Raw genomic sequence first — 23,141 nt, forward strand, 5'->3', positions numbered from 1 at the left:
TTTTAAATTAGCCGATATCTCTCCCCCTTATCCTCTCACAGAGCTTTCGGTGCCAAACAAAAACTAGGAGACTTCTCGGTCTCGAAGCCGCACGTTCGATAACTGCAAGGTTATAGGTTGCTGCGTGCACCAACGTCCAGGACCAGGGGCCAATAAATACCAGGGGATGATGTAATGGGTATGCCGAATATGCGGCGGGATCAAAGTGATCGAAAGATTAAAAACGAGATTACACGGTCGACCCGCGAGGTCCGAGCTCTCTCGAGATCGAAATGAAGTGTGCGCGAAAGTAAACACGGTTATACAGCTCTCGCCCGTGCGCCGTCCTCTCACTACGAAATTGTTTTTTCCAACTTTTCACCTACCATTATTTTAAAATGTTTAAATAGTATGGTTTATTTCCTACAAATAAAGGGAGGAATTATTGATGGTATTTTATCTCGCGATAAAAGTAATATCTATTGATCAAAAAGCAGAGAGAAAGAGAATAAAACACGAAGCCGATGTGCACGGGGATATTAGATTTTTTTTATATCGTGAATTCATTAAATCTTTCAAGCGGGGAGGGGTACATGCCGTGTAATAGAGTTACCTTCCGGCGATACTGACAACGTGATATAATAGTCACTTAGCAGTCACTTTAACGCGCAAAGTGCATCCGATTGGGCTACTTTCCTAAATATATCGAGAGCAAAAGGTACTTTGTGCCGTGTGATATTAGCTTTATCTTCGCACGGGCTATGTCGCTCCAATATTTGTGCTACCTGGCCAGGGTTGTGAAACACGGACCGACGATGTGATTAAGGGTGAACCATGTAACGAGAGTAACTATGGCTTACGCCGGATACGAACCGAGGTAATTCCTCTTACGGGAAATAGTGTCGAGGCTCTGCGCAATCTCGCTTCGTTTCATTCAACCTATTGAATATGTGTATTCATCTCTCTCTCTCTCTCAAAAATAAATTTTCATAAATAGTATGTCATCTGAGTTAATATCCATTTTCATATCTAAAACCGCCCCAGAAGCGCAGGTTATAAAAAATTATTAAGTACGCTAACATTAATTCTGGTAATTAACAATAACAGACAGGCAACAAAGTTTTTTTAATATCTGCGACAGGTAACCTTTCAGATAATATGATTTCTTTGTTTGCTTAACTTCCATAATTCCTTAAAGCGATTTGCACAGTAAATTATGTAATAACACTTACTCAGATACAAAAACCACGAGAAGAAAATACTGAAAATTGTCGGAGTTATGAACCAAGTTGAAACAACGTTTTTTTTTTTACTAGGGTAAACGCGCGGCCATGCTTTCAGCTGAACCAGCAGTATAAAAAAGATCGTTGCAAGTACATCGTCTATCATATGTACTTTTAGCGCGAACCGCGGAAATTCCTGTGGAGGCAGTATTGGTAAAGTGACGGTCATGAAAGGTTCGAATTGTCAAAACTGTGAAAAATGGATTTTATTTTGTTTTGAAAACCGTTATACGTGTTTCCCATTAATCCAGCCAATATCGCTAGACCACATATGTTCCAAGAAATATTTGAAAAATTCTATTGGAATTGCAAATTCTATCAAGAATGAAAAAAAAAAAAACAATAAACAAAGATTTGTTTTATCACAAGTCATACAAATATCTCAATTTCAAAAAACAATCTCAATTTAATTTGGTAACACAATAAAATCTCTTTCTCTCTTTCTCTGAAATGCACTGCAGGCTTTTAATTTCAATATATAATTATGTTTGTAATATTGTAACTTTTTATTTTGTGCAGAAATACATCGATGCAGAAAACTTTTTTCCATGCTGCACAGACACAAAAATCGTCGGAAAAAAAATGGACGGGGGCAATTCCTCGGGAGCGCGGGGAAAAATGTGCCATCCAAACGCCAACGTTTCATTGTTATTCACGACAGCGTGCGGCGCCGGAAACGCAATTTAATCAGGTCCGATGCAACATCGACGCGACACTTAAAATTGCAACCTGATCTTCAGCCGGAAAATACGGCGCACATAGCCGACACGGGAACGGTCCCCACGCCTAGATTAGTTCCATATCATTGTTATTCACGATGCCAGCCAATCCTGATTGCGTTTTAACCGTCTCGTTGCTTCTGATTCTCATCGTTCTCGCTCCCGTTCCGTTCCTTCTTCTTGCGCGTCTCGCCGTCTAGCGTACACCATATTGCCGTCTCTCGAAATTAATTCTATCATGTTTATTAGGTTTTTCCTGAATCGCGACGGAAATGTAATAAATTTAAGAGAGAAAGAACTTTCTTATAACTTCGTTCCTTGTATTCATTGTCTGCGCGTATTGAACACTTTTCAATTTCAATTAACTTCCATGAAACTTCAATCGTGCTGAAATAAAAAAAAAAAAAAATAAAAGTGCACGTTTTGACGTATCAACGGCTCTTTCGTTTAAAAAATTAATCGATCAAAAATATTTTATTCGAATACCAATATATTCGATATGCGCGATCGGATAACAATAATTTGTTGGTAAATGTTTTAGAGATGGAAGCAATTTCAAGCGCGCGAGGCAGTTTTCGAGTGACAGTTTGCTTTCGGATCGATTTCGAATGAAGAGTTTTCGTCTTTTAGACGAAAGTTTCGCTTTCACTGTCGCGAATCTACGTTTCTCGCCCGCGGTACAAGGCTTTCGTCCGAAAAGCCGCAGTTCTTCATTCGCACAAAAAAAAAATACAGTTGTTCAAAACTATCTCGCGCGCGTGGAACTGCCTCCAAAGTTTCCCGTAAATTTATAGCAACACTTGAAAACGTTTTCGTACAAACGAGCATTTCATTACGAGAATACGACGTTGCGAGAGGTGGGCGGATCGTGCCTTCCCAGGTATCTGTTTACGCGTTTTGTTCCACGCGCTGCATGATAATGTAGTAGTCGCGCGTGCGAGAGAGTCCTCGGTTTCATCACCAGCGCTAATTATACAAATCGCGCATCCCCGTCGCTCAAGGAAACTGCCGGAGGAAGAAGGAAAGAAAAAAAAAAAAAAAAAAACCCCGAAGAAACTAACGGAAGGGGAGGAAAGGGAACGGAATGGCCCGTTCGTCCGCGGAGTGCTGTACGCTTAATTCGACCGTGAGCATTTTTCAGGGAGCAGACGGCGCGTTATAACGACGCGGCGGTCCCACTTAATTCGTAAGCTCAGCCGCTCGTTTGCATGAGTACTTAGGGTCGAGCGAGAGAGGTCGGTGGTTTGGGCGGAATAACGGTGATGGTCGCATCGAGAGGAGAGGAGGGTCGGCGAGATCTCGGCGCGCCCCTGGCGCGTTGACTTTAACCACTCGGACTATATTCGTACCCCCGACCTCCGATCCCCCTGATAGAAGGAGGGGGAAAGGAGGAAGCCTCATCCCCCCCGCCCCCTCCCCGGTCTCTCGTTTCCCTCGAATCCGGCGACAACCGGCGCGTTATCTGCGCGGCACGCGGGGCCACGCGGGGAGGGCTAAAGTACGGATTTTAATCCGCGGATACCGGACGATATCTTCCAGGATTAAGACCCGGTCCGCAAGCGCGCCCCGGGTCGGCATCTAACAAGTTTACCGTCAGTTCGAACTCCGCTTAAAGCAAATACCTACTACGTCGGGGGACTCGGCGAATCCTCTCGGCGGAGTCAGCTCCTTTACCCTCCACCCCCGGGCCACCCTCGTCGCCCGTCGTCTCGTCATGATTTAGGAGACTCCTTGTTTGATTAAACCGATTGCGATACTCTTCCCGCGTGGCGTCTTTGCGATCTCACACAGCCAATATCGCTGCGAATGTCTTTTCCCGCGTTTGTAAACGCAAGGGAGATAGAAATCTACGCTTAATGTAACACGACGTTTCATTGTGCTCGTAATCTCTCACAAACAGGTCCGCGGATCGAGGAACGTTTTTCCCTATATCGGCAGATAGGAAAAAAAAAAAGGTATTATAGGAAATATAGAAGCAGCGATACATAGGGAGATTTTTGCGTCTTCGACTCGATGGAAGCAATAGCTATGGTTATTACGCCTCGAATATCAATATTTTCGTCGCTTCCGATGATATCCGGACCTTATCGGCTGTTGCATTATTGAATGCTGGATTTTCCATCGGTGAATTTTCCCGCGTGTAACGTCGTACAGACGACGACATCCCGGCGGCGCGTAAGAGCCCGTCGCAATTACGTTGCTAGCCGATTACGCCGGCACGGCGAATTACTTACGGCCGTAAACGGCCGCTCATCGCCGGCAGTAAATTTTATTCGAGATTATGAGTCGAAGGACGATTTACGGCGACGTTTATGTGCGACATTTATATACGACCGGGGGGTTTCTTTTCTTATCGGGACTCTGGCTTTCTACCGGCCAATCTTCCTCGCGCCTGCCGGCGCTTCGCGAAAGATTCCGCGTTAGTAATGTAGTTAAATACCGCGCGTAGTTGCGATCTTTATTTCGCGTTTGCGAATCTCCAGCGAGCAAGACCAGAATTATCTCGTATTTTCATTTATCGCGCCGTATCTTATTTTCGATTGGAACTTTCGCGATTTACGAGTTTTCCGGTTACGTGCTCGCTCGCTCGTTCCCACCCTCTCCCCCCCCCTCTCCTCCCTCCCTCCCAGAACTGGATTATGTTTTCCGATTCCCCCCACGGAGATGCGCTATCATATTCGAATCGTGGCGCCGATAGTTCTCCCGGCCGGCCCGGCCGGCCAATATCGATTTCCGCAGTAAAAACTCTCCGCGGTGTCCGACGAATATTTCCTACGGTTTCGCATCGCAAAAAATTCCTTCGCCGATGCTCTCCCTTGTTGGCGGCGCGCGTTCTTATCATCCCCTGGCGTTTGATTTCAATACCGCGGCGATGGCGCAATGAATTTTTGCAATTGAGGCGCCGCCGGCCCCGGAAGTTCGACTTTCCGCGACGATAAACGGGAACAATGTAGCGACTACGTAGTTAATATTATTGTATTAATCCTGTAAGTACAGCAAATATTTTTGACGACGTATTTACTCGATCGCGATTACAGGTACCACTCATTCCAAATATGAATCACCGTCGCGATACAGAAGGACAAATATTTAATTATCGGTATAAATTAGATTATGATTATCTGCGGCCGGCGAATCAATTTGATTAAATTGTTTAATTATGCAATTACAGCGACGTCGGTTGTACGCGCTTTTGTCTCATCGGCACCGGAAAATTTGCGACGTTCGCCGCGACGCGCCGCAACGAGATTAGGGGAAGAATAAATGTGTATGTACTACGTTTTATCCGTACGGCTACGTACTCGATAAACGGACCAGCAAGCTTATACGTGCGCTCCGGGAAAATAGGGAGAGTGTTTTGCAGTGTTATATAGTCGAAAAAAAATGTAGAAAAGTGGTGAGAGAAACATTCGTTTGTTCCGTACACACAGAGAAACGCCGGCAAATAGGAATGATATCGGAATAAACCGGCCGGCTACTAAATGTCTATTACTGCGATAGCCGAAACTGACGACCAATCATTACGGGCAATTTGCAGATATGAAAAAAAAATTTACAAATAGTTGGAGAATAATTTATTTGCAGTCTTGTATCTTTTTCACGCAATACGCAAACAAAACGCTTTTGTTTCTGGGTTACATTACTTTAACTATATACAATGATGATCGACATCAACGGAATGAGAAATGTGTCGTGTATGACTCTGGCCGCATTCTATAAATAGAAGAAAAATAAAAGAAAGAATTCAGTCCATTAATATTCCTGCTAGACACGTCGAGAATTACGTATTCGGTGGCGCGAAATTTGCATTTAATTGTATGCGTCGGTCAAAAATCACGGAACCGCCCCCACTTCCCTCCCTCAATTCAACTCAAATCGGAAATCAAATTCGATATCTCAATTTTCGTCACGCGCTTGTCACCAGCTTGCCGGGATTAACGGACGCTGCGCGAGAAACGTCATATTCCAAAGAGCTGTTTCTCCCACGAGTCTCATCCGTGGAAAAATTATTTTCCCTCGGCTTGCGTCCCTCTCTCTCTCTATCTCTTTTTTTTCGACTGGCGAGATTGACGGAACGACAGGAGAGGCCAGGCAGCTAACTCGCGCCGTAACCGCAACTTCCACACCTAGTCCTTCCACTTGCCTGCGATAATCGTTCCTCCATCCTCGGCGGACGATTTTCGAGATGTGATCGGAATATCTTAGAGTTCCATCGATGGTGCAAAGACACGAGATTCCTATCGAGGTTGCAGCATCCTTAAATTCAAGCGTCGCTGTCGACCGGTCATCCGCAACGCGAGAATTTATACGGGCCGAGGGGGTGAATTCGCCTTACGTTCATCTCGGACGGACGGACGGAAATGTGGCGTGAAGAAGGGAGAAGGACTTCCTTTACGTGCGTTATATACATCCTCCATGAAAGGACCCTCGATTCTTTCTGGGCACGAAGTCAAGTAATTGGCAATAAATTTCGAGCGCGGAACGAGTCGTAAAATTTTCTCGCCGGCATTGTCATAAATTATAGATAACGCGGATACATCCCTCGTGGAGTGAAATAGGCTTGCTTGTGAATCGCGTGTAAGGGCGATGGAGAGAAACGTATAATTGCACGGCTCATTACATGGTTCCTATCGTGTCGCGTACACGGGAGAGAACGACTGTAACGAAAGATGCTCCACAAGGCCGTTTGCTTCTAATTAACTTTAGTGTAAAAAAAAAAAACTCAGCGAGAGTGATATCTCGCGTTAAGGAGATTTCCCTTTGGAAGATCGAAAAAAAGTATTTTTTGGGAATTCTTTTGAAGAAGACATGAAAACCAATTAAATATCAACGTAGGATTTACACCGTGCTAGATTAAACGGTTTGATTTTGCGCTGCTTGTTTTTTTTTGTTAATAACTTCATCAAATGTCATCAAACAAAACGCCTGGAAAATGTATTTCAGACTTTAAATATTAAGAATATTAAATTTAAAATAATCGATTCTCTAGCTTTCAAAGGAGAACACCCCCTTAATACTTTCCTGATGAAGGACAAGTTCGCTCGCGCGTAGATATTCGCGTGACTTACTCGAAAACTTATTTATACACGCAGTATCGGGGCGGCATTACCGATCGATCTCCGTTTAGACGGCGCCGCGGCGGCAAACTCGAAAATGATGAGCGCGATATTAAATTCCCATTTTTATTACATCAACGTTAACATCGCGCGTCGCTTAATTACGCGGCACATGGCGGTTGTTTTTACAAGACGGCGGCACCGAGGGCGGCCGAAATACGCGCGCGTGCGCGCGCGCGCGCGAGAGAGAGAGAGAAAGAGAGAGAGAGAGAGAGAGAGAAATTCGCATGGCTCCCGTTTTCACAGATCTCTCGCGGCGCTGTCGTGCATCTCGCTTTATGAAGATTAGATCCGTCCGGGGCGTATCCCGCACACGCGTGTCGCGCAAATCCCGGACAATTTTCAACTGCGGATAGACGAACGTTACACAAAGATAACGAGCGGCGGAACAGCAGTCAGCCCGCGGGTAGTCGCGATTACAATAAGACTTTGTAACTTTCGAAAATTCGATAGAAATGCAGCTCGTCATTACGGAAGGAGAGAGTACGCTGATGCGGACGCGCGTATCGATTATGGCACTGCATACGATATCTGTTTTTGGCGTTTTGATAACTACGCGAATTACGCACGTTCGCTCGCGCAAAAAAGGTCCCCTGCGGAGCGGAATGTCACGTGTCAGCCTGTCACTTACAACCGGGAACGTCGTCCGATCGTTTTAACAAGCGAGTTTTTAATTTTAAATAAAAACAGACCTCTCCCTGTTTTCTCTCCTCTCTCTCCCTCTCTCTCTCTCTCGCGCGCGCGCTGCCATCCCTGCTTTGTTCTCCGATCGGCAAAAGATCGCTTGACATTTAATACTCATATTATACTCGTTTCGCGCTTCCCATACATCGCAGCCATAAATCGGATCAAAATTCGCCGCAAGTTTCAAACGATTTAAAAGCGAAAAAGAACACGGGGGAGAGGGGAGGAGAAAAAAGAAAAAAAGATGTCCCGCCGTCGCTGGCTTTGCCAATTGCGACACTTGATCGCAAGAAATCAATTTCACTTCTCCTTCGTAAGCGTTATTTACAATTAAATTAAAACGCCGGATTCGCGTCCGGCAGGAGGAGTGAGTCTTCGGGGGCGCGACGCCGAATGTATTGTTAAGGATAAGCCGATCTTCTCGATATTCAATTTATACGCCGCAATGCGTTTGATCGATGCGCGGCGTGAATGCAATTCCCATCGAATCTGCATACGGCAATATTCCCTCGGCTTTGTATATTTCGATATATGTATGAAATATATATATATATATATATATATATATATATATATATCTGCCGAAACGTAGAACTTGCGATGAACAAGGGCACCGAATCCGCCGTTACCCATTGCCTGTATTTGGCAACGATGACTAATACGAGCGCCCGAGAACGGGAGGCAATTCTAACAGCGAGATTCATCTCCTCTCGCGATAACGAAACCGACCAGTATCTTCCTTCTTTTTGCTTCCCCTTTTTATTTTGTTTCCACTTTTAGCGAGAAGGATGGATAACCTACCGTGATATATAACACTGTTCACCGATGACCGAGCGTTTCGATAGGAATTCACCGTTGACAGATTACATCGGTTCAACATATTTGTGTAATTTCGTGGAAACAAATGGGATTCAGCGCAGTTACGACAACCGAGCCGTAATAAGCGTATGTTGAGAGTCATCAAAGAATAGTTAAATCAACATAATGAGAAGTAATTAGGGAATAATTAAAATATAATTAAAGTTTCATTCATTCGTAATCATTTCATTCGATAATAATTGCGATAATTGTGATGTAAACGTGACACTGCATAATAGTTTTTGATTTTAATTAATTTGCGAATCTAAATTGAACGTTAACTCGTTGAATTCTGACATTTTCATAAATCCGGTATTTATCTGAAAAGTATATCGTGTTTTGATGAAAACAATTAAATAACAACGAGTAAAAAGCACGCGCGCGTGCGAGAGAGAAAGAGAGACATGACAGCAGTAATGAATATTCAAACAGCAAATGAGACTGCACTCGGTGCGACTCGAGTTCGCCGAATTTTGCCGCGAAGCGACTCAAGATCTTCAATGGCGCTTCATACTCCGGGCCCGAGAAGGGAAGCAGGAGGCGTACAGTGCTTAATCACGGCGAGAGCTCGAAGAACGTCCCCGACGTACAGAAGACAGAACGACGGGCATTGAGGACGAACGGCAACCCGGTTGAACCCCACGAAGTAACGGGCAGGGTTGAAAATAATCTTTTACGGCGGCCGAAGAAGTTGTCGCAGTTATAAACAGAAATTTAGATCCAGTTGCTAAAGTAAACAGTGGGGAGAGCAGCTCGGGTACTTCCTGTCCCATTTCATCTCTTTTTGCTCTCACTCTCTGTTAGTGCTCGATCCACCACGCACCGGTCTAGGTAATCCCAGGGATACCCCGCACTCGGCTGTGGAAATAGAAAGACAGACAGAGAGAGAGAGAGGGAGAGAGAGAGAGAAGGGCCATCCTCGCGTTTCACTGAACTTTTCACTTAGCCACGGTCGCCGATAAAAAGTTGGCTGATCTAATAACCGGCGACACACCAGCGACTCCGACCACGATCGAAGTTTCCCAAACGATTTCGCGGTGAGGTTGCCGCGAGCGACAACTCTCAAAAATGCGCCGCGTGTGACCTAGGCGGGACTCGACGGAGGGGAAAAGGGGGAGAGATCTTACTTTCCGCCGCGAGTTTTCGGGATAGAACGGAGAAGAATTTTATTCCCGATGATGTCAAAAAGAAAAAGAGAGGAAGAAATAGAGCGTGTGTGCGGGAGTGAAAACCCGTTGATTTATTCTCGGAAGGTTTCCTCGGGATCACGTATATTATCCTTTTCGGCGCGTATATCAAATGTCAGTTGTACAAACTTGCTTTAATCTTCGATCACTCATAATATAAAACTGGCTGCCTTCCCTTTTTTTTTTCTTTCGCCTTGCCTGAGATCGTTTTTAAACGACTTATAATCGAAAAGCTCGATAAACGTAAAGCTACCCTCGTTGGGACACCGCGTACAGACAAGTGTAGATGTGTCGCAACACGGTTGGCGAGAGCGGATAAACGGTTTTCACCGTATACATATTATATTACTGTATTTTGTGCTAGCTTACCGCCCGTGACGCGACATGTGAGATAGGGTGTATCGCCCTCCTCATAAGGGCCAGCTGTGCCGTTCAAGATGCGGCCCCATCGATCCAAAATGGTTGGCTGCTCCGGCGGAACTGCAATAGAATGGAAAATTTGTGTAAGTGCTGATTCCAGAAACAGAAAAGTAAAACAAACGCAGCATTACGCAAAAATAGAAAAAAAATTATAAATACAATTTTTTTAAATATACATTAATTTTTTTGTATTAAATTATATATAAATATATAATATATTATAATATACATTCGTTTTTAATTAGACTATATCTGAGACATTAAATATTATCATCTTTATAAAAAGATTACCTTAGCATAATGTAACATCATTATATGAACAGCAGACTAGTTATAGCATCAATAAAATAAAGTTTTTATTTTATGGAATAATTATAAGAGACATACAAATGCCGGATCAGTGAAATTACTTTACTATTTGTGGCTAATCTATTATTTTATGACAACTGTGTTCAACGGTGCAATGTAACTTCTGTGGGATTTCGTTTCACGATTTCGCCTTCACGAGCCACGCAGGCCTTATTAAGGTTTCACGAGCGCAGCAGCAAGCGTTTGGACACGCCGCTTGGGTATCAAAGATATTTATGTCACTTGAGTTACGCATTTAGCCGTCACTGGCTTCCTGCTTCGCTTCTTTGTATTTGGAACAAATTCAACGATACCTGCAACGGGATACGCGCATGGTATCGGCTACACCGGCGCGTATAGCTATGATCGTTCGCGGATTAAGCGTGGCGATATTTTTTCGCAAAATATTCGCTCTCGCGAAATCGAAGCGGAGTCGGATAAACCGGTCAGGATATTTCTCTTGCTTTTTTCATTATTTTGGAAGTTACGTGCATACGTCGAACGTATCCGGCATTTTATCAACGAGGTTGGCGGCACTCGTTCTCCACCGCTACAAATCGCGTTTTTCTCTCCGCTCGCCCTCTCCTTCACTCATATTTCGCCTTCACTTTTAGCTCCTTTTTGCAAATTATGCAGCCTCGGGTAAAGCGCTCTTTTGTTTACTAATTCGGGAGTAATTTTTGGCAGGCGTAATCGCGCGGCTGCATGTATCGGCTTATCGTTTCATCGCGATTCTTTCAATTTTAAAAATCAGTGTTTTCGAAATACGCGGTTCGCGACTAGGTAGAATATTGCGACTCGATATATCGGTTGAGAGCGAGTTTACTCGAGTAAACTGTGAATCCTACGTTTAACGATATGTGTATACGAAAGCGTATACCAGGCACTCTGACGCGGCCTTTTCTCCCTCGAAACATTTCCCGGTTTGCCGCACGATATTCGCTAGAAAGAGAAATGCGCGTATAACTACTGAACCGTGAAATATTCAACGTGAATTTTTCACGGTTCATAGTACCGATCGTTTTTTTTTTATGAGCGATTCTAGGACCGATTCGAGTCTCGAAAAAAAAAAAAAAATTGTTTAAACGGGAAGCTCAATCTCAGCACGTCATACGCGTGTTGATCTACACCGTCGACTATACATTTGTACAATTGAATAAATATACGCAAGATGCCACGACTCGATATAGTTTTCGTAAAATCCCAAAATACAATTAAAATTAAACTGCTGCAAAAGTAATTACCCGCTTATAATGCCTTGTCTGTTCATCCGCAAGGAAATTTCTATGTCTCCTCGCAGCTTATCGGGAGCTTAGCGGGGGCCATTCCGGTGTTTACACCGAAATGCACACCGGTTGTACGTGCACTCCAACAAAAATCCTCGAAACAGGTCGAGGATCTTCGTACCGCATTAAGGAAAATCCCCCGTTAGAGAGAGAGAGAGAGGAGAGAGAGAGAGAGAGAGAGAGAGAGAGAGAGAGAGAGAGAGAGAGAGAGAGAGAGAGAGAGAGAGAGAGAGAGAGAGAGAGAGAGAGAGAGAGAGAGAGAGAGAGAGAGGAGAGAAAGAGAGAGGGAGAGAGAGTTTAAAGAAAAACGTGATCGCGCACGGAAGGCGGTTGAGCGAATCCCGTTTCCCTAAGTAAGCGCGAGCGAGCGAGCACCAGGCGGATCATCCGAGCGGAGAACGATAAAAAATCGAGAATGACAGCGTTATCGGGTGTATGATAACGCACGGCTCCCCGACGGAGGCACTTAATCAAACGTTCCCGGCAAATTCAATTTTGGGGCATCCACCGTAACATCCTCCCGCCAACACCTCGGCGGCGGCAGCGGCGGCGGCTGGCCCGTAAGCGAGTCTTTCTCCTCTTTCCCTCCCCCGACTTCTTCATCCGGCCGTATCCCCGCTTTTTCCCAGCCCATCTCTTCCCCTCGCCAATGATGGCGCAACCCCGCGATGAAATTTTCTCCCCCGCCGCCGTTTCACCTGCCGGAACGTACCTGTAAAGTATTCACGAGGATTTATGGCCGCTTTTCAATCCATAATCGAGGTGTACCTGTGGAAAATAAAGCGTCATCCATCGTGGCCACGCACGTCAGCGTGCCAATCAATCGATGCCTGCCGCCGCGTCTCCCTCTTTCTCTTCCTCTTTTTTTTTTATCTTCTCTATTTTGGCGCGCACTCTCGTCTCTCCGTCCTTTTATTTTCGACGCCGCCGTGGCATTTCGCTCTGGTTTCCTGGTCGCTCTCTACTCTCCTCTTTTTGATCTCCCTGTCTTCCCTCTTCCCTCCCCTTTTTTTTAATACTTTTTCTCCTTTTCAGACAGCCTTGGGAGAGGCTTGCCCGGAATGGAAAGGGAACGTCGAGGAGATATCACTGTAGGATTTTCGCATAGAAAACGCCTCGCAGAAAGCCCCTTGTGTTAAGCTCGTTTGACGCTGCGCGCGCACGGACTAAGCTTCGGGCGTAGATTAATTAAATCCGCATCAAAGTCGATGCGCGAGAGCGTGCGAATTGCTTTCCTCGATGTTGCTATTCGTTTCCAATTCATTTTCCTCAAGTGTGTCCTTCCCTTTGAAATCGCGCTCGTTATTTATAAAACCGTAATTTCAGATGTATCATCGGATGTACATTCTTACTAACTTGTCATTACGTTTTATGATACAAAAGGTGGAGACAAATTATGTAAATTACGCAAACTACAGTAAATTATTCTATGTGCAATATATCATCAGGATTTGTACTGTATTGCTTGAAACGCAACTTGAATCCACGATTCGTAATTATATCCACTTTATGTGAATAATTTCCCAGCGCTTCACCAAATAGTTTTCGTAAAATTCAAAAATGTAATTAAAACTAAAATTGCTGTAAAAGTAACAATGTTATTACAATGCTATAACAATGTTATTACAAAATTCTGATATTACTATCTCGATATATTAATATTAATACTATAAGACTAATGTAATTAAAAATTATTAGCGTTAATTAGCGCTGGTAGATTTAACGTTCTAGGTAGGTTTAACCGAGTACGGTTAAAGGAACTATCGATGTCCTTTTTTCAAATCGCGCATAATGCAACCGACGCGTAATAACAATTAAACGTCACATTTGAATGACGATGCGGCGAGCATGATAATGTCCGCGCAACGTTTAATGGCATCTCCGATAATTTAGTCCAATTTACTTCGGAAAAGCTGGGTATCCGGGTAAATTAAATGGGAATCATAGCATGCCGTGCATCATCCGATCCGCGACGATCCGCGACGGGTGACGACACCCCGGAGAGCTTAATTTCTACGAGACTCCGAGGGCGATATTTCGCTGGACTTTTGCGCGACTATGGACGGCACACCTGATATATTTTCTCTCTGCTCTTTAATCCAGGATCCATCCCGATCACTTGGTAATCCCTCCATAACTTGGCAGAGAAGATTATTTATTGAACCTGGGACCATGCTGACGACAAAATAGAGGCCATATCCGCGATAAATAAATTGGAAATCAATCAGGGACGTTCGTCTTGTTTTTCGACAGAAAGAGACATGAGTTTAATAAATGTGGTTTGATGTCTTAGGTCCATGTAAATTTTTTTTAATATATAAATGTTTGTTGATGAAATTCTTTTTATATATACACTAAGATATTTTTATTAAAAAAAATTTTTGCTTTAATAAAAGATGGAAAAAATGAGCGATATTTATTGTGCGATATATATCAATTATTTTCTTTTATATAATATATATATATAAAAGCGATATATTTAAAAATTGTTCTATACTAATTGGTTTAAGTTAGCGAATATATGTCTCTTTTACAGGTATGAAATAAAATTTAATATTGACAAATTTCAATACATTTTTATTTCACATAGGGTTGACGCGAATTCGGGAAGATAGAGATATTCGGCTAAATTATTCGTCAATCTGTAAAATCGATTTTTACATGAACGCGAGAGAAGCACGGAATTTATTTGTTATAGATTTCATTATCGAGTTTAATCAATCGGGCTTGATCAGTGAAACGAAATCGACGAAAAATCTAAAATTAAGCAATTAACTGTCACGATTTATTGTGAGGGAATGAAGTCACCCTTTATCAGAGTATCGCGTCACGATGGAATTGATGCAGCGAAGGCGAAGGTACTAAAAGCCTGCATGATGAAGTTTTGTGAAAGGAAGCGAAATTTCATCTCGTTTATCGTGTAAAGCACGCGTCTCATTTGATCACATAAGCAAGCATTACGTTCATTAATCGCTTAAAAGTATCTCGGAGACAAAGAACTTATCGTCGGGCAAAAGTATATATCTTTTACGCGCGCGCGTGTATGTGTGTCGCAGGTATTTTCGTTCATACGTTCCATAATCTCTCACAGAGCTCGCTCGGAAAGATAAAAGTATTAATAGTTACACGTCAAATTACGCTAAATTAAACATGTCGCATTTACACGAGATTACGATCAAACGTCAAATCAAATAAGTTACTAAATAACAGCGCGTTTATCTTTCATTGAAAGATGCTGCGCGATATCTTTCATTCTCGCTTTCGACAGAAATTTCAGGAGACTAGAGACACAATTTTTTTGTGTACGCGCGGTGGATTACCTCCTTCGGTGTAATGTGAGATCGATACTGCAGCGCGATACTAATCGGGAGTTACACACGCGCGCGGCTGTATCTCAGAGAAGCATCGCTCGCAGGCGAAACGTAATCGTAGAGTACGCCGGTAGTTACAGATACAACCCCGCTTTAGAGATCGAAGTAGCCGTCCATTTCTGCAAATAGGAAGTCTAGTTTCGCGTGCAATGTCGTACACGTGTAACAGTCCGCCTCTGCAAATATGGAGTTTAATTTGCCTGCGACGTTACGTATACATGCATCTGCCTCTTATGCAAATGCCTCGTATACATACTCAGTCGTTATGGAAGTAACGTGGAACGCGTGTGTGCGGTCGACAAATAAATTTATTTCACTACATTTTTGCCGCGAAATACCACACACGCCGCATTTCTTCAACCCGATTAGTTTTTTTTTGTTCCTCTCCGTGGACGTTTAAAACGCCGACATTTAAATCTCCGCGTGGAAATAAACCGAGACAAGATTCGCCTAATTATTGCTTCACGCGGTCAAAGTTTCGATAAGCCGCTCGCGCTCATCTAGCCTTCCCTATCCTCGTTGTTCACGACAATCGAAAAGTTCTACGTTGAATGCGGCTCGTTATCGTCACGACGAAGAGAGTACAGTTTTGCGTGAATTCCACGCTGTGTTAGGTGTTGAGAACACCGCGGCCGAGGCCTGTCGAGGCTCCGTGTGCGAGGCTGGCGGAAGAAGAGATTGGGCACGACTGGATGGAGACTATAACGGCAATTGCAAGTGGTAATCAATGGGCTCAGACCGCGCCGATAATTTCAGGACCGGCTGGAAAACGGGCGGTTCTGCGTACTAGCGCGCGCGAGTGTGTGTGTGTGTGTACATGTGTGTGTGTGTGTGTGTGTGTCTGATGCAAACCTGGTGGAAGAACCAAAGTGGCGGAGGCGTGTGCTCACCGCGCTTATTTTAATTGAGCTAATTTTAAGCCCACGCCACCAAAGTGGAGCACGCTTCGCGTGCACGCGGATGAAGCGCCGAAAAGAAAGATTTCGGCGGGCATTACGGTCGCGTGCGGCTAAAAACATTTTTTTCTCCCCGCCGCACAACGTGGCTTTCACCCCTTCTTTATCCATCCCCGATATCTCGCACAAAAATTTTCAAAGTCAGCTTACGGCAGCTCCTTTTTTTTTATTGGCCACACGGAAAGTTACATTTTGCCTCGGGCATCAATCGGATTCGAGAATGCTTTTCCATGCACGACGAGTTTTTTCCCCCCGTGTTGGATGGCGGCGGCAAATGTGTGTTCATTTTGTAAAAAGCGAATAAAAAAATATGGCTGCTTTATAATGATTCCGTCGTTCTCCGATATCAAAGAAGACGGAACTCGGTAATTCGACGAAAGTATATACAATCAGCCGCATTCTCCTAAAATCGTGAAAATGGCGGTAACGAGCTGGCAGCCGGTGGTACGCGTGTCCCAAACGGCCACGTTGCAATCAAGTCGCGATTTTTATTACATTTTTTTTCCGCATGAATTCATGGCGCGTAGAAACCAGCAAACACACGCACACAGACGTGAATGCAGGAATCGGCAAAGAGAATATTCGTGATTTTTATCAAAGAAGGGTTTGCAATGTAAATGGAATGAGTCCATGCGGATAGTCGATTACGAGGCATATGCGTGTGTATGTGTGTGTGTGTGTGTGTGCGTGCGCGTGTGTAATGTAATTAAAATTATTATTTTATTACAGAGTTACGTGATGAAATATGGTAAATTCAATGAAGCGTAAAGCACGGTGGATACGTTCGAAAGATACATCGCAAATAACGGGCCCTGTTTTATTACGCGACCCGACTTTTAAACAGAAAACGATATTTCGCCGATAATCGGGATATTTCCCTTCCGTCGAGGATCCGCTGAAGATATTTACCGCAGGAATGTACGAAATTGTTGTACGAGGAGTTGACCCACTGACCCGCAGGTTCAGGCAGATTGGCCGCGCGGTTATCGAGATTCTGGCTAACTCCCTGTGGGACAGATCGTACATCGGGATGGCATTCGCAGACGAAATTACGTGTCACGAAAATATTCGCTTATTATTCCGCCGCCCTCGGCACTCGAAAACGAATATCGCCACACATTTCCGAGAGAGATTATTTATCTTCCGCGCGCGAAAACGATCCGCGCTCTTCCCCCTCTCTCCTCCCCCCCCCCGCGCACTTCTTTCCCAAATATATATCACTTACAGCTACAACGAAGGCAACGATCGAGTAAAGAAAACGAGGACGGGAAGTTAACGGATCGTTTGTCATGTTCTAGCTCGTTTTCCGTAAATTTTTGCGTCGCGGCAACGACGGTCACGTTGAGCGCGGAAATTTCAGCGGGACGGATGATTAATTGAATCACTTCGGGATTTTTGCGAGGCGGGATTTAATCGTGTATCTCGTTTTAACTGTATTACGTTACACGGTGCATTAACCGCACGGGAATAAGCAGATTCTCGTCCCTCTCTCTCTTTCTTTCTTTCTCCCTCGTTTCCTTGTCGTTTCGCCGTCGCGCGGATTACCTTGTCGTTTAACTGCATAACAATAGAACCACGGCTCGCCGAGCGTGTTTCATTTCATTTCTTCCGAGCGACATGCGTATCCGAAAATTCTCTCCCGTCACATTTTCGGCACTTAAACGCGACGTGAACAGAGCGCGCTTGACGTTATACAAGCCGAAATAAAGTTATCGACCGCGGCACGAACGATGGAAAGTGTGTAAATTACATATATATGAAACATATATATATATATATATATATATATATATATATATATATATATATATATGAAACACACACATACACAAAAATGATATAAAATATAGAAGATTGGAGGAATCTTAGCGGCGTGATATTCGCAAAATTGAACAAAAGGATTTGAAACGTGTGCCGTTGCCTCGATTCCGCCGATAAAGGAATCCGTTTCCTTTTTATTTGCCGTTGATCTCTCCGCTTCGAATTGAACACGTTGACGCTATTCCGTCATATCGTTCCGCATCATTTTATCGACTTCGTTTGAGGGCTCAAGGGCGGCGGGGGGGGAGGGAGGGGAAGGACGCGTGTTCCAGGCTGTCGTATCGGGGGTAAATTGTTATCGACAGGAATATCATCGTTCGCGGCGTACGGTATCGGTTAAGGCGACGTCGCCGGAGTGCAAGCGGCTAAATCGATTCTCAAGCAATTACCACCTACGTAACACGAGCGCCTGAACCGACGTGCTAAACAGGGGCTGCGATTTCGTGCCACGATTCGCGTCCCCTTCACTAGCCCCCCCCCCCCCCTTCCCGTTCCTCCCTTCGCCGTTTATCGAGAAGAGAGCGCGAGCGTAAACGATTGAATTGGGCGCGAGTTTTCCCATTTTGCGCGCAACTTGAAATAACAACGCGAACCGTCGACGGCGAGACGGCGATTTCGCCGTAATGCCAAAGAGAGAAAATCGGACCGCGGCGGAAGGGGAGCGGAGGAATCACGAAAATGCCGCTTCTGTACTGGGTCAAGAAGTTGGAATCGGGAAATCGCGATGCCGTTAGAGAGAGGGAGGAGAGGAGGGGGGAGAGGCATTCGGAAGTTTTTCCGTTTATTCGTAATGAGCGAAGTTGCGCGACTTTATAATACCACGACAATTCGCCGGACTTAATATGCATCGCGATAGAATATTTCCAACTGCGGTCCGAGCGGGGCATTTCCTTTCCGGATTTCTCTCCGTCGCGATCCTTTCTCACAATTTTTCCATTCCCCGCGAGCCGATCTTCTTGTCGCATCGACGGGACAAGGAATTCTCGATATATATTCCCGTTATCTCCGCGAGTGAGTGAATTGCACGCTAATGGATTACATCCAGCGGACGTTCGAGTTAAGATCCATCATTCGTAACTGCGCTATTAAGCCCCCCGAGGCTCTCTCTCTCTCTCTCTCTCTTTCTCGCCGAGGACGTGAGAGATTACACGTATATATGCGCGCCGGCGACACGACGAGGCGCGACGCGGGTGCTCCGTCCTCGGATTTCAATAAAAACGTCAAATTTTATTTTCAAATTCACCGGCACCACCGTCGCGCCCATCGTTCATGTTCCTTGTCACCGTCGGGCTCGTCTTCCTCCGTCAGCTCCTCCGCCTCTCCCCTTCCGCTTCTCACCCTTCTTCTCTCCCGGTACGGTCTGTTCGCTGCATGTCATCGAGAATGTTCTCCCCTCGTCTTCCTCGCGAAAAACCGATCGCAATAGAAAAGCGAGAGAGTTTCAACTTATTGGCGGGACTACCGAGTATTATTTTCGAGATGCGATAGGTCGTTATATCCGAGAGGTATATCTCGCGGATACGTTTAACGAATCGCGAATTGAAACGAGCGGCATAATTGGAGGTGGCTCGGACGTAACGTTCGACGCTGTCCGAATATCTCTCTGCGCGTGATGTAATAAGACAGGTATTTCGACAGACGGGCGACAGGGATATGGAAAGGGGCACGTCGACGATACAGCGAGGTACAAGCCGGCGGAAAACGGTTTGTCAGGAGGTCGTGAATTAATTCGCGCCCGGCGCCACCCACTCGGCTCACCCGCTCACTCGCCGGAAAGTTAAATTCACGAGTCGTGCGAGGTACACGAGTTTCCACTATCGTTCTAAAATTCAAACGAGCCACCGGCGAACTGGGCACGGTACTCGATCGTCGGGGGTCGCGCCGCGGTTTTAAAATACTTGTCCGACCGAGACCACCTGAGTCGACTGCGAAACGAAATTCGCGAACGATATCTCGACGGAGAAGAAGAGGAAGGGGAGGGGGGAAATGGGGGGGAAATAACCGTGGTATATGCGAAGTACGCCGCTGCAGGCGACTACATTTTAGAAAGTAGATTGCTCGGGACTTGATACGCTCTCTGGACCGAAGCGAAAAATTAGCCGTGTTCCTTTCAATTGAGACCCGCCTCTCGAAGCGACTCTTCTCTGTTAGTAGAAGTGAATATTATAAAATTGCTGCATAAGAAATTAGAAATAATACCGATTGTACGTAAGCGTCAGGTTATCTCTCGTGAGAAATAAAATTTGCGAGTTGCCGACCTATAAAATTTAACGCGTTATTGACTTGAAAATTATTCTTAATTCAGAGCTCGCTTCTCTCATTACTGTATCCTTTGCGCCGGTTCAACCTGAAAGTCCGTTTCTGACTTAAAATTCATCGTTCATTCGAAATAGCCCAATCGTAAATGGGGAGAGCTTAGTCTTCAAAAATATTTCATCTTCCGTTCGGGTAGCAAAAGCAGAATGAGACATTCACGAGCGTCGTTCCGATTTAAAGTAATCGCCCTCCTGGTCCAGCCCTCGTTCATCTCTCCATTTCTCGTAGATACGACGGCGTTTCACCAAGAAAGCATAAGCGCGGCGAAGCCAGAAGCGAGAGTGGAAAAACGAGGAAACGAACGTGGCAACCTGTTTCATCCTCCGTTTCTCTGTCTCTCTGTCTCTATCTCTCTCTCTCTCTCTCCACCCTTTTTCCTTTCTCGTTCATTCCCTCCGCCTCTCCCATTTTCTCGCTCTTTCTTTCTCCTTCCCTCTATCTATCTCGCCGCTGGTCGATTTGAATAAGCCTGCTGAGCTTGAAGCTCTCGCGAGTTGAAAAGCCGCACCAGTGTTTGTCGAATGCCACTTCGTATGCCAGCAACGCGAAGTACGTTCCTAAGCAGGCGAGCATTTTCATATTCGGCCGTGTGCGCATTGTACGTGAGTGAGTTTTTATGCCAAATGTAGAGACAGGCGAAATGGAACCGAGAATGCAACGGCGACTCTCTTTTTCCCCGACGAAATCTGGGATTACCATCGCCCTCGTTTCGGTTCACGGGTCGACGAAAGAAACGCTTAAAGCGAGATGATAAAGTTTCAGCGATACGTTTCGGCGTGACTAGTGCGTTGTAACAATAACATACGTAAAACATTACCAAATATTTCCAATAGTGGTATATATGTATAATATTATTATCACTCTGTAACTATATCGAAATACGTTTACTGATATTAATTATATTATAATTGTGTATTATTAATTATATTATACTGTATAATTGTATAATTAATTAAATTATAGCGCCGTATTATTATGAATTAATAAACCAATCGCTTTCCTTGGAAACCGGTGACATTTGTATACGTAAAACAAAATCGTTATCAAATGATTTGGAGATCGATATCTACTGATCGATTTTTTATGTTAATTAAATTAATGAAATTAAATAAATGAATATGGCTATGTCTTACAAAAGGAATAGTAAAACTTATTAGTGCGTTTGATTAAGCTAATTAAGCTGCAGATTATAAAAATGACTGGAGCCTTATTAACGAAATTGAATTAATATCGCAATTAATTATTTCTTTGTATTGCTGTATATGCAATTTCTTCGCCACTTCTACAATTTTTTTTTACCATTGCGCAAATAATAACTTTTATTAATATGATTAATTAAAAAAAATATATATATTATAAAAAAGAAAAGAATAAAAGAGTAATTATCTTAGAACAGGCACAACTCAAACAGTTTTCGTGTTGGCAATTATGAAATAAAGTAAGAACGCGACTTGAAAATTTACAAGTTATTACAACGACGATGTGATTGTTATTATTCGACGTGTAAATTACCAGCGTGGAAATCCGATAACATACCAGAAGTGAAGAATCCCGACAATCTAGCTGCCGTAAATGCCGGGCCTACTTTATCGGCGCGACAATAGCTGCCTGCGGAATGATACGCGGCCGCTCGGATAATAATAAATATTGGATTCCAACGGATTTCAATATCACTCCGTTGCACGAATCATCCTTCATTTCGCATTATTGGAACAGTTACGAGAATTTCTTTCCATCCTTTCGTTCCTTTTTTCCTTCCTACCTTGATCTCTCTCTCTCTCTCTCTCTCCCTCTCTCTCAGCATTATCCAAATCCTGTAACCCGGCGGTCCAGGAGCTACCTTGTTAAATTTTTACGGCCAGCAGTTTTTGCGAGGAGCAACGTAGGGGGACAAGCGAAAGCGGGTTTCGTGTCATTCTTCAGGATCGCCTGGAATTTATGAGGCTCGGCGCATCGATATACATTTATAGAGCACCGTCGATACATTTAATCGAATATTCGGTACGCCGATGGGCCGGGACGAAGGGAGTTCGATGACCTTATACGGACTTTCGCGTTATCTCTTTGTCGTATGGGACGTGCCATCAATGCTGATCGATTTCGAATACAAAATTCTCGTATTATCCGGAGTTATATGCCACTAACCCAGAAGAGGAACGAGAGTGGAGTGATATCTGAATGGTAACCTTGAATTTATGGGGATTGGTAACAATATATTCTGCAGAAATTGTGAAATATGTTAATTTTGCAACAATTTATGAGCTCGAGAGTTAGAAACGTTTAAACTTTGTAAAAATGTTCGTGACAATTGACAATTTGAATCGAAAGAAATGGCAGAGATAGAAGCGAAAGAGTAATATATCAAAGAATTCATAAATAAAAAATAAGCCCGCTAGATCCGCAACCACATGTACCTACATATATTGACTTCATATTTTATTACGTTCAATTTCACGTTTTATATGACAAGAGTGTTATGAAGCAAAGAATTATATTGATTTTGTAAGTAATTTTAAATTTATTATAATGCTTAGATTACTATTAAATTCACAGTTAAAATTGTAATCAGAATTATAATTAGTTATAATTTTTTACAATTTATTTTACGATATTACAAACGTACTAATTAGTTTTACTATTCCTTTTGTAAGACATAGCCATATTCATTCATTTAATTTCATTAATTTAATTAACATTAAAAAATAAAAATAATTAAATCTGCAACAAAAATTATATTATTACATTATTATAAAGTTCTCTTCACACGATGGATCATAACTGCTACTTTATTATTTT

General features: G+C 43.8%; 1 protein-coding gene across 2 annotated transcripts in view; it reads right to left on the bottom strand.

Moving 5' to 3' along the window:
• LOC105839826 (nephrin) overlaps positions 1–23,141 on the bottom strand; it is a 352,537-nt gene that overhangs the window by 51,860 nt on the left and 277,536 nt on the right. For both annotated transcript variants that reach the window (XM_036295449.1, XM_036295450.1), the window contains exon 4: positions 10,197–10,307. In XM_036295449.1, the coding sequence (XP_036151342.1) occupies positions 10,197–10,307 (111 nt within the window). The remainder of the gene's footprint in view (positions 1–10,196; positions 10,308–23,141) is intronic.

This window comes from Monomorium pharaonis, chromosome 1, assembly GCF_013373865.1.
Source record: "Monomorium pharaonis isolate MP-MQ-018 chromosome 1, ASM1337386v2, whole genome shotgun sequence".
NCBI classification, from domain to species: domain Eukaryota; kingdom Metazoa; phylum Arthropoda; class Insecta; order Hymenoptera; family Formicidae; genus Monomorium; species Monomorium pharaonis.